General features: G+C 41.4%; 1 protein-coding gene across 1 annotated transcript in view; it reads left to right on the forward strand.

Annotated features, from left to right (window-relative positions):
- Positions 1-12,561, forward strand: part of DNAH6 (dynein axonemal heavy chain 6) — a 286,898-nt gene that overhangs the window by 190,715 nt on the left and 83,622 nt on the right. Inside the window, exons 55-58 of the mRNA XM_069583083.1 lie at positions 263-466; positions 2,791-2,916; positions 7,052-7,216; positions 12,055-12,122. Coding sequence (XP_069439184.1) covers positions 263-466; positions 2,791-2,916; positions 7,052-7,216; positions 12,055-12,122 — 563 coding nt within the window. The remainder of the gene's footprint in view (positions 1-262; positions 467-2,790; positions 2,917-7,051; positions 7,217-12,054; positions 12,123-12,561) is intronic.

Raw genomic sequence — 12,561 nt, forward strand, 5'->3', positions numbered from 1 at the left:
GACTACCATGACACACCCTGTGTTTTATACTTGAGAAACCTGGGGTCCCAACAGCACGTATGATGTGCCCAAAGCACATTAGCATGTGCCACCTAGCTAATGGTGTAGTTCTAGCCCCCGGATCTCCTAATTCTTTGTCCACTTCTTATGTCCTGGGCTCTGATTCCAGGATGCCTGTGAAGCCTGGTAGGACTTGTTTTGTGTACCCTCATTTACTAAGTGTTCTTGACTCATATACAAGTAAGCTTTTCTCCTTCTACAGCTTATAGAGAATTGGATCCAGGACTGTCAGTCTCTGGAGATCCCAATCAACCCCGACTTCAGTCTCATTAACACTCTCGGCGATCCCTATGAAATACGGCAGTGGAACACAGACGGGCTGCCCCGGGACTTGACATCAACGGAAAATGGCATTCTGGTTACTCAAGGCAGACGGTGGCCTTTGATGATTGATCCCCAAGATCAGGTGTGTAACCAGTTCTTCAGATGAAGAGCAGCTTATTAACTCTGCTTAATATCATTCTATTACAAATTCTAAAAGTAGGCTTCAGTGTACTTGTAAGATCTTGGACGTAAACCTACAAGGCCACCAAGATGTCTTCTAGTTCACATCCCTCATTTTATGGAGAAAGTAAAAAGGGAAGAGTCCAAGTGCTCTGCACACTTGATTTTAGTTGGTTTTATTTAGAGAGTTGACCATTTGTTTTCTGTTTTCTATGGGAGCAGAAATTCATTCCTGTATAGTCCTTGTCAGAGGAGTCAGAACGAAGTCAGTATGATGAATTTGGTGCTAGTGGTAAAGAAGCTTCCTGCAATGCAAGAGACCCGTGTTCAATCCCTGGGTCAGGAAGGGAATGGTTATCCACTCCAGTATTCTTGCCTGGAGAATTCCATGGACAGAGGAGCCTGGTGGGCTACAGTCCTTGGGGTTGCAAGGAGTCAGACATGACTGAGCAACTAACATTTTCACTTTCACGTGATGAATTTGGGGCCAGCTTTCCTGGAATTTACTGAATTCCATTATCTGACTCCTAAGTCCTTGGATCAGTTGTTCTAAATGGCTGTTGTTTCATCGCTAAATCGTGTCTGACTCTTTGCAATCCAATGAACTGCAGCACACCAAGCTTCCCCTGTCCTTCACTATCTCCCAGAGCTTGCTCAGATTCATGTCCATTGAATCAGTGGTGCTATCTAACCATTTCATCATGTTCTAAATGGGGTTTAGAAAATGGAGTCAATTTGAAAGCAAGGGAGACAACCTTGAACACCTTGTATGAGCTTTATTTTCATAGATGGATCTTGAACACCTTGTGTAAACGTTTTTTTTAACCTAGATGGTAAAATAAATAAATAAATAAATCTTTATTTGTCCCAAGTTTGAACAACAACAAAAAAGAATCCCAAACGTTAGAATTTAAAAGTGTTTTTATTTGCAAGGGGAGTGATTTTTCTTTTATTTTACATTCTTTTTAAATCAGAGTATAATTGACTTCCAATGTTGTATTAGTTTCAAGTGGGAATCTGTTATATATTCACTCTTTTTAAGATTCTTTTCCCATATAGGCCATTGCAGAGTACTGAGTAGAGTTCCCTATGCTATACAGTAGGTCCTTATTAGTGATCTATTTTATATATAGTAGTATGTATATGTCAATCCCAATCTTCTGATGTATCCCTCCCCTACTTACTCTCTTGGAAAAGTAAATAGGAATCCACTCCAGTATTCTTGTCTGGAAAATCCCATGGATGAAGGAGCCTGGCAGGCTACAGTCCATGGGGTCGCAAAGAGTCAGACACGACTGAGCGACTTCATTTTCACTTTCACTTACTTTCTGGTAACCATGTTTGCTTTCTAAACCTGTAATTCTATTTCTGTTTTCTAAATAAGTTCATTAGTACCGTTTTGTTTTAGATTCCACATATAAATGGTATCATATGATGTTTGTCTCTGACTTACTTCACTCAGTATGGCAATCTCTATATTTATCCATGTTGCTGCAAATATCATTATTTTGTTCTTTTTTTGGCTTAATAATATTCCATTGTATAGGTGTACCACATCTTTTTTTCATTCCTCTGTGATGGAAATTTAGTTTGCTTCCATGTCTTTGGTGATTGTAAATAGTGCTGCCAAGAACAGTGGGATTCATACATTGATATATTTTCGAATTATTGTTTTCTCCAGATATATGCCCAGGAGTGGGATTGCTGGATCATATGACAACTCTATTTTTAGTTTTTTAAGAAATCTCCTTACTGTTCTCCATAGTGACTGCACCAGCTTACATTCCCACTACCAGTGTAGGAGGGTTCCCTTTTATCTACACCTCCAACATTTATTGTTTGTAGATTTTTTTGATGATAGCCATTCTGAAGTGTATGAAGTGATACCTCATTGTAGTTTTGATTCACATTTCTTTAATAATTAGCAATATTGAGAATCTTTTCATGTGTATTTTTATCTATCTGTATGTCTTCTTTGGAGAAATGCTATATCTTCCACCCATATTTTGATTGGGTTGTTTGGTTTTTTCCTTGATATTGAGCTGCATGAGCTGTTTATATATTTTGAAGTTTAATTCCTAGTTGGTTGCTTCATCTGCAAATATTTTCTCCCATTCTGAGGGTTGTCTTTTCATTTCGTTTAATGAATGAAAACATTAAACAAAATATTTCCTTTGCTCTGTAAAATCTTTCAAACTTGTTTCTAGATTGAACATAGTTTCTAAACTTTAAAAACTTTCACATTTTTACAGACTGAAATGTCCTACTCTGTGCTTTCTCATACAGGCAAACCGCTGGATAAGAAACAAAGAAAGCAAAAATGGTTTAAAGATCATTAAGCTCACAGATAGTAATTTCTTACGCACACTTGAAAATTCGATCCGACTTGGTTTACCTGTCTTACTGGAAGAGGTTTGCTTTTTCACTTTTTTTTTTTTCCTTGTATTAGTTTCCAACCTTCAGACCATATCTGAAATCCTGTACAGGCAATGGCTACATTATGACAAAGACACCAGTCAGCTCCCTTTTATAAATGGTCAAACCAATTGCTTTGCTCCTTAAACAACACACTCTCATATGGGGAATGGTCTGTCACTGAACCAATTTTTGGAAGACACTGCTTTGGTGTGAAGTGGGATGGTCACTGTCTTCTGACACTGCTGATTCTCAGGCCTCGTATGACTCTTGATCATTAGCAGCCCCAGAAATTCAAAGCAACAACCTCCTCAGGGCATGTCTCCTTGAACTACTGATGTGAAGCCAGTAAGGCACCCCAATAAGTATAAATATTATTTTCCACTTAGACATAAAGTTAGAATTCAGTTGAGTGGTATGGTATAAACTTTCACTTTTTAAAAAAAAAAGTATAATTTTTTAAATCTTTGTGCTTTATTTCTTCAGAATCAAATCACTCCAAGAGTGGAGGTTTTTTAACCTGTTCATTCATTCAACACACATTGTTTGAGAATCAATGACAAATAATACAAAGATGGTTCTTGCCCTTAATAAGTTGACTATCTAGTTGGGGACAGACAATAAACAGAGAAAAGAGAGAAAAAATGAGACAGAGGAGACGAAGAGAACTTGTGGTAGGGACTTCGAAGAGATAAACCCAGTGCTGACATAGCTAATAACAAGGTAGGGTGGGGAGAGCTGACTACCGTCATGGTTACCAGTAGTAACATTTAAGCTGTGACCTGTATGAAGAGTTCACCATGAGCACTCAGAAAGATAGGCTTTCCAGGCAAAGAGGACAGCATGTACAGCAGCCTTGGACACAAAAGAAACTGGGAAACAATTGTAGTTTATTTCCTTAATTTCCCATACTAGTTGTATAAGAGAAGAATGAGTAAATGAACACTGTGAGCTTAGTCTCGGTGTAACTGTGTCTAGCAGGATCTCTGCAGCTGCAGAATGGCGAGAAGCTCAGAACAGACCAAGGACCTGGGGCAGCTTAGCTGCAACCCTGGCCTGGTGCAGCTAATATTAGAAACAGGTACCACTCACTGATGGCTTCCCCAGTGGCTCAGCAATAAAGAATCCATCTGCAATGCAGGACATGCAAGAGATGTGGGTTTGATCCCCTGGAGGAGAGCATGGCAACCCACTCCAGTATTCCTGCCTGGAGAATTCCGTGGACAGAGGAGCCTCACAGGCTACAGTCCTTGGGGTTGCAAAGAGTCGAACACGACTGAAGCAACTTAGCACACACGCATCACTCACTGAATGCTTCCTATACACCGGACTCTGGTGGTGGTGTTTTATGTTTATGAACTCTTTGATCCACACTGCACCTTACAAGGTGGTTACTACTATTATTCCATTTTACCAATGAGGAATCTGAGGCACAGAAATGTGAAGTAAACCATTTGAGAAGCCTTGATTGTATAGAAAATCCACAGCAAGTTACCAGGCTCCCAGTCTGAGCTCCATAGAGCACAAGAATCCTCCATGTGTGGCTGTGACCTTGACCAAAATGGGCAAGGTTCTGTAATGGGTCCCAGGCCCCCATTTAAACCCTGAAGTTACGGGAGAGGGGGAGATCTCCAAAAATCTTTGGCAGGGAGTCTCTCTTGCTTTCTGTGAGTTAGTGTCACTCAGACTATACACCTAACTGCTTTCTACATTTGTGGGGTGATATTTTCAAACTTTGCCTCCACCCATTGGTGTGAAATAGAGTTAACCAATCTCAATCACTATCTTTTAATGAAATAATTTAGATTTTTATGTATTTTTAATTCATCTGCACTTATTACGACTTTTAAAGCTGGAATGTGAGTTAAGCACTACATTCACAAAACTTGCTCTGAGTTACTTTTCAAATGGCTTTCCATCATTCCTAGGTAGGCTTATAAATGTGCTACTCCAAAAAATATTTTTCTTTGGAAAACAAGTCCTATGGGTATTTATTTCCATTAAGCTGGTTTAGTTTAACATACTAATTTCTAGAGGCTTGGCACATGCAGTTGATCACTACAGGGGATGGGAGGTTTGAAAAGCAGATTCCAGAAGATGAAAGTCACTTTAACAAGTTGTCGTTGTTCTTGTTTAATCGCTCAGTCCTGTTTTGTGACCCCTTGGACTGTAGCCCCCCACAGTCTCCTCTGTCCATGGGATTTCCCAGGCAAGAATACTGGAGTGGGTTGCCATTTCCTTCTCAAGGGGATCTTCCTGACCCAGGGATTGAACCTGAGTCTCCTGCACTGCATGTGGATCCTTTACCACTGAGTCACCAAGGAAACCCAGCTTTAATGACTGTTTTTCTTTTAAATATCAACGTGTATATTAATACTTCAGAACACTTCAGTGAAAAGACCCAGTCCACTAAAAATCTGCTTGATAGCTAAATACTTCAGGCCACGAAGGTAATGTTGGTTACACACACCTTACAAGAAACACTACTTCAGTCCATTAAGCCAACATGAAAGTAGAAAAGAAAAACTAGCTCTGCTTTAGTGCCAAAAGTATCACAGTGTCACACTTAGTAGAAATAAATCTTATCTTCCCTTGTCATACAGATTTTTAAATGTTAACAAAATTAAGGAAATACCTGAAAAATTATCAGAGGGAATGGAAACAGAATGTTGAACAGATAGCCAACTAATCCTCAAGTGGAGCTTCATCTACTTCCTCCATGAGGGACATGTCATAGAATAGACTTTTAAAAGCACAAAACTGGGGACTTCCCTGGTGGTCCAGTGGCTAAGACTCTGTGCTCCCAGTGTAGGGGACCTGGGTTCAATCCATGATTGGGGAACTAGATCCCATATGCTGCAACTAAAAAAAGAAGATTGTATGTGCTACAGTTAAGACCCAGTGCAGCCAAAAATAAATATTTTTTTAAAAACAAAAATAGTAAAAAGCACAAAATTGTATTGTGGGTAGTAAGGGAAACTTTTATCTCATAAACTTTTGTTTTAAGAAATTGCATGTTCAGGTACCACATCGCGATTTACAATAGATTTGTTAGCTATTGTTGTTGTTTAGCCTCTAAGTCATGTCCAATTCTTTGTGACCCCATGGACTGTAGCCCCCAAGCCTCCTCTGTCCATGGGATTTCCCAGGCAAGAATACTGGAGTGGATTGTCATTCCCTTCTCCAGGGAATCTCCCTGACCCAGGGATTAAACCCAAGTCTCCCACATTGTAGGCAGACTCTCTACCACCTGAGCCACCAGAGAAGTCCAGGTCTTGTTAGCTTATAAGTTACATCAAATTTTGGTAGCTCCCAAGCCCCCATCACATACAAGCTGATATAAAGATGTTTATCATGGAGATTGTTGGCAATGCCTACATGTCCATGTTCTTACCAACAATCAGATTTGCTTTGAGGGGGGTACAAATTACTATCATGTAGAGTAGAGATCTACAAACTTTCTGTGAAGAGCCAGATATTTTGGGTTTTTCAGGTCACATACTGTATTCTTGCCTGGAGAATCCCTTGGACAGAGGAGCCTGGTGGGCTGTGGTGCATAGGGTCACACAGAGTCAGACATCACTAAAGCAACTTACTATGCATGGTCTGTCTATACATATTCTCTGAACAAATACTCTTCTTTGTTTTGTTTACTTTGGGGGTTTTGTTTATTTGTTTTACAACCCTTTAAAAAGATAAGAATCATTCTTAGCTCAAAAACTATACCAAAACAGGCCCCATTGGGCCAGATTCAGCCTGCAGGATGGAGTTTGCCTGCTCCTGACCTAGAAAAACCATGAAGGAGAACAGAGTTTCCTTTGTCTGGGACCTGTTCAAGGACCACCCTATGGATTCTTCTATCTTAGCTGCTTTCTCCTGGGGAAGAATTGTGTATAAATTTAGCCCAAATAAATATATAACCTTCCTATTTCTTATCTCTAGAGTATCAAGGAAACAAACTCTGGAAAATGTACACTGTTAGAGGGAGTGAGAGGAGTTTAAGAAATATCCATAATATGACCACTGAAAATTTGCCTGTTCAGAGTATAGTTTGAACAGAAATTTGAAAAAGTTGCTGCCATGCATTTAATGCCTTTTGAAAATATATTTTTTTATTGTTTTAACATTTAAGCTGAGAGAAACCCTGGATCCAGCTCTGGAACCCATCCTGTTGAAACAGACTTTCATCAGTGGTGGACGACTGCTGATTCGCCTTGGAGACTCAGACATTGATTATGATAAAAACTTCAGGTTCTACATGACAACCAAACTGCCAAACCCCCACTACCTGCCTGAGGTACAGCTGCAGGCCTGGAACCCCCAGCCTGAGAGGGTTTTGCTGGTGTGATGGGTCTCCCCTTGCTGAAAGGAATGGCTCCTCCTAACCCCTCTTCCCCTCTGTCACTCCCTCCTCCCACCATCTTCCACTCACTTCTCTTCAGAGTCCTGACTCATTCCAGTCACCCTTCTGCTCACCTTCCGATTGGGACTCAACTCCCTCCCGCCGCTGGGTCCCCAGTCCCCACCCTGTCTCACTTCCCTGTGCTCCTTTTCTGCTCTCCAATCATTCTAATGAATCATCTCATTCTAATGAATCATCTCATTCTAATGAATTCTAATCATCTAATCATTCTTCAAGAAAATTAGAGATACCAAAGGAACATTTCGTGCAAAGACGGGCACAATAAAGAACAGAAATGGTATGGACCTAACAGAGGCAGAAGATATTAACAAGAGGTGGCAAGAATACACAGAAGAACTATACCAAAAAAATCTTCACAACCCAGATAATCACAATGGTGTGCTCACTCACCTAGAGCCAAACATCCTGGAATACGAAGTCAAATGGGCCTTAGGAAGCATCACTACGAACAAAGCTAGTGGAGGTGATGAAATTCCAGTTGAGCTATTTCAGATCCTGAAAGATGATGCTGTGAAAGTGCTGCACTCAGTATGTCAGCAATTTTGGAAAACTCAGCACTGGCCACAGGACTGGAAAAGGTCAGTTTCATTCCAACCCTAAAGAAAGGCAATGCCAAAGAATGCTCAAACAACCATATCATTGCACTCATCTCACATGCTAGCAAAGTAATGCTCAAAATTCTCCAAGCCAGGCTTCAACAGTATATGAACTATGAACTTCCAGATGTTCAAGCTAGATTTAGAAAAGGCAGAGGAACAAGAGATCAAATTGCCAACACCTGTTGGATCACTGAAAAAGCAAGAGAGCTCCAGACAAACATCTACTTCTGCTTTATTGACTATGCCAAAGCCTTTAACTGTGTGGATCACAACAAACTGGAAAATTCTGAAAGAGATGGGAATAGCAGACCACCTCACCTGCCACCTGAGACAGCTGTATGCAGGTCAGGAAGCAACAGTTAGGATTGGACATGGAAAAACAAACTGGTTCCAAATAGGAAAAGGAGTACATCAAGACTATATATTGTCACCCTGCTTATTTGACTTATATGCAGAGTACCTCATGAGAAATGCTGGGCTGGATGAAGCACAAGCTGGAATGAAGATTGCCGGGAGAAATATCAATAACCTCAGATATGCAGATGACACCACCCTTATGACAGAAAGTGAAGAAGAACTAAAGAGCCTCTTGATGAAAGTAAAAGAGGAGAGTGAAAAAGTTGGCTTAAAGCTCAACATTCAGAAAACTAAGAACATGGCATCTGGTCCCATCACTTCATGGCAGATAGATGGGGAAGCAATGGAAAGAGTGACACACTTTATTTTGGGGGGCTCCAAAATCACTGCAGATGGTGACTGCAGCCGTGAAATTAAAAGATCCTTGCTCCTTGGAAGGAAGGTTACGACCAACCTAAAGAGTATATTAAAAAGCAGAGACATTATTTTGCCAACAAAGGTCTGTCTAGTCAAGGCTATGGTTTTTCCAGTAGTCTTGTATGGATGTGAGAGTTGAACTATAAAGAAAGCTGAGGGCCTAATAATTGATGCTTTTGAAGTGTGGTGTTGGAGAAGACTCTTGAGAGTCCCTTGGACTGCAAGGAGACCCAACCAGTCCATCCTAAAGGAGATCAGTCCTGGGTGTTCATTGGAAGGACTGATGCTGAAGCTAAAACACCAATACTTTGGCCACCTGATGTAAAGAGCTGACTCATTTGAAAAGATCCTGATGCTGGGAAATATTGAAGGCAGGAGGAGAAGGGATCGACAGAGGATGAGATGGTTGGATGGCATCACCGACTCAATGGACATGAGTTTGAGTAAACTCCGGGAGTTGGTGATAGACAGGGAGGCCTGGTGTGCTGCAGTCCATGGGGTCGCAAAGAGTCCGAAATGACTGAGAGACTGAACTCAACTGAACTGAATCATTCTTCTCTCTCCTCCGAACCAAGGCCATTCGTCCCCTCTTATTGTGGCTGAGAAATGACTCAGAGCCTAAGAGAGCCTCCAGGGGTGGGGGGGAATCTGTCAATGTCTGTGTGTGCCCGGCAGACAGCCTCAAATGAGAAGATGGCCTGCTTGAGAACTCCGGTGACCGATGACATTAGAGGGTCATGATTCTAATGTCTGGAGTCTGTACTTAGAGCTCTGGAGGAGGGGCTTCTTGTCCCCTTCCTCATGCTCTCACACTGTTGAAGGGAGCTATGTGAGCCCCACATCCATCCACAAGTCTCTGAACCGCAGTAAGATCCAGACGATTCCCTCCTCTTGTGCTGCAGAGCTGGAGGCAGTTGTAACAGAAAAGAAAACAGCTGGGATTCCTCTCTCCCTCCCCACAGGGAGCTCTGAGGGATGGCTGGACCTACCCACCTACCCATCCCCACTTCCCTCCTCCAGCCCCTCATAGCCTGGGGCTGCCTCTGCTCCAGGCACAGCCACTAACTCTGCAGGATACCCCTTCTCTAGTGGTGTCCAAGGAGTGAGAGAAGAGAATTTTCCTCAAATTCACTCCTCTAAAACTCCCACTAAAAGTCATCTTGGAAAATACTATTCCAAATAGTATCATTTCGTTTTAATTACTGAAACCTCATAGCTGCCTCTCTTCCCTGGATGTATTCAGGCTGAATGAAATTGACACCTTTCTTGCATAAAATGAGGGAAATGCTCTTAAAAGCCTAGGTCAGGGTTTACTTGTCAGCCTCGATGGGTTTAAATATGTAGCCGCTGCCAGAGCTCACTTCCCAAGAGCCATTTTAGATTTAAGAAAGCTCAGTTGGTAAAGAATCCACCTGCAATGCAGGAGACCCTGGTTCAATTCCCAAGTTAGGAAGATCCCCTGGAGAAGGGATAGGCTACCCACTCCAGTATTCTTGGGCTTCCCTGGTGGCTCAGATGGTAAAGAATCTGCCTGCAATGCGGGAGACCTGGGTTCAATCCCTGGGTTGGGAAGATCCCCTGGAGGAGGGCAGAGTAACCCACTCCAGTATTCTTGCCTGGAGAATCCCCGTGGACAGAGGAGCCTGGTGGGCTGCAGTCCATGAGGCAGCAGAGGATCGGACACAACTGAGTGACTAAGCAATACTCACGTGCTGATTCACAGCCTTCAGTTTCTCACTTGTTTAACTTTCGGGAGAATATCACACACCTCCCCAGTCCGCGCTCTGTGACTGCAGGTAGATTATTCCACTTCTTGGATCATCGAGTCAGTCAGCTAAAGTGGAGATAAAGCTTACTTCCGGGATTTGTCTGTGAAGATTAAATAAGAATAGTATGTGTGGGTAAAAAACAAGGTCCTCCTGAATAGAACCTGGAACTATATTCGATATCCTGTGGCAATCCATAAAATGGGAAAGAATATAAAAAGGAGAGTGAATGTTTACATATATGTATATGTATAAAACTGAATCACTTTGCTGTGCAGCAGAAACTAACACAGTTTAAATCAACTATGTGTCAACAAAAATCTTTAAAATTTTGTAAGAATGTTTATAAAGTAAATGACATTTAAACACTACATGTATGATTTTTGCTGTTGACTTATTCCCTGGTGGCTCAGATGGTAAAGCGTGACTGCAATACAGGAGATCCAGGTTCAATCCCTAGGTCAGGAAGATACCCTGGAGAAGGAAATGGCAACCCACTCCAGTATTCTTGCCTGGAGAATTTCATGGACAGAGGAGCCTGGCTGGCTACAGTCCATGGAGTCGCAGAGAGTCGGACACAAGTGAGCGAGTTTCCATATCCAAGTGATGTCAGAATATTATAGCAACAATTTTTCATAAAAATAGTATGATGAGACAAAGTATATAAAACTCTAGTATCAACAGTTTCTTTTTAACACAGGCAAACTATGTAAAAGTCATATAGCTTCTTTTTAACAAAGGTAAACAATGTGAAAATCACTATAAGTTATTTTTATTAGCCCATTTAGCCTCACAAATACCCTATGCATTCTTGCTTCCTAGTTTCCCAATTTTTCTCTTTAAAAAAAAAAAAACTTTTTGGCTGCATCACATGACATGTGAGATTTTAGTTCCCTGACCAGGGGTTGAAGTTGCACTCCCTTCATTGGAAGCACTAATCTTTAGCCACTGAACCACCAGGGAAGTCCCCTATTTTCCTAATTTTTAAGGATCAGGACCTGAAGCTCAGAATGGACTGGCTTGTTCTACATCACATATACACTGACAGGTACAGCTAGAATTTGAGTCTGCTTCTTTCTAACCTTTCACTGGCTCACCTTTCCGTAAAATACAATTCTCTAATGGTGGCATTTGAGGAGCAAGTTGTCACTCACAGCAGTAGAGAAAATTGCATTATAATTTTGTGAGACATGAGACCTCCCTGGTGGTCCAATATCTAAGACTCCACACTCCCAATGCAGGGAGCCTGGGTTCGATCCCTTGTCAGGGAACTATATCCCACATGCCACAATTATGCTGCAGCTAAAGATTCTACATGCTGCAATGAAGATAAAAGATCTCACGTGCTGCAACTAAAACCCAGTGCAACCAAATAATATAATTAAATAATTTTTTTTAAAAAAGAGAGAACTTAATGAGACTAGGATTTTATTGCTTGCCTTGTATGGGTAGCAAGTGTGTTCACCATTAGACCTGGAATACATCCAGCTGAGCAGTAATGAGCTCTGTTCTAATAAAGAAAGCCGTCCATATATTATTAGTCTGAACCAGTTACTCTCTGCTCCTCTTCTAGGTGTGCATCAAAGTTACCATCATCAATTTCACTGTAACCAAATCAGGTCTGGAGGATCAGTTGTTAAGGTAAAAAACAAAGGGCAGGTGGGGAGGGAGTGGCGGGGAGAGCAAAAATTTCCTAACATTTTGTTTAGAAATTTTGACTTAAAGAAAAAGATTAGCTTTCAAATAGAGAGATGGGGGTAAATGATGAAAGGGCAAGTGAGGGGAGACATCAGTTTGCATGTTTAGACTAGAGAAGCTAGAGGTATAGCCCCTTTATTCTTTTCTTTTTCTTTTGAGATTTATGTGTTATTTGGTGGACATTCTGAGGGCTTCGAGCCTGGGAGACAGGGCTCAGATTATTCTGAGGGACTGCTCTGAAGATGCAAGGAGGGGAGCCAGGGTATTCAAGAGTTTTTGCAACAAAGTAACCAAAGATTGCTGTTAATTAAAGAAAACTTCCCTCTAAAAGGGCTTCCCTCATAGCTTAGTTGGTAAAGAATATGCTGGCAATGTAGGAGAC

Source organism: Ovis canadensis, chromosome 3 (assembly GCF_042477335.2).
Source record: "Ovis canadensis isolate MfBH-ARS-UI-01 breed Bighorn chromosome 3, ARS-UI_OviCan_v2, whole genome shotgun sequence".
NCBI lineage: Eukaryota > Metazoa > Chordata > Mammalia > Artiodactyla > Bovidae > Ovis > Ovis canadensis.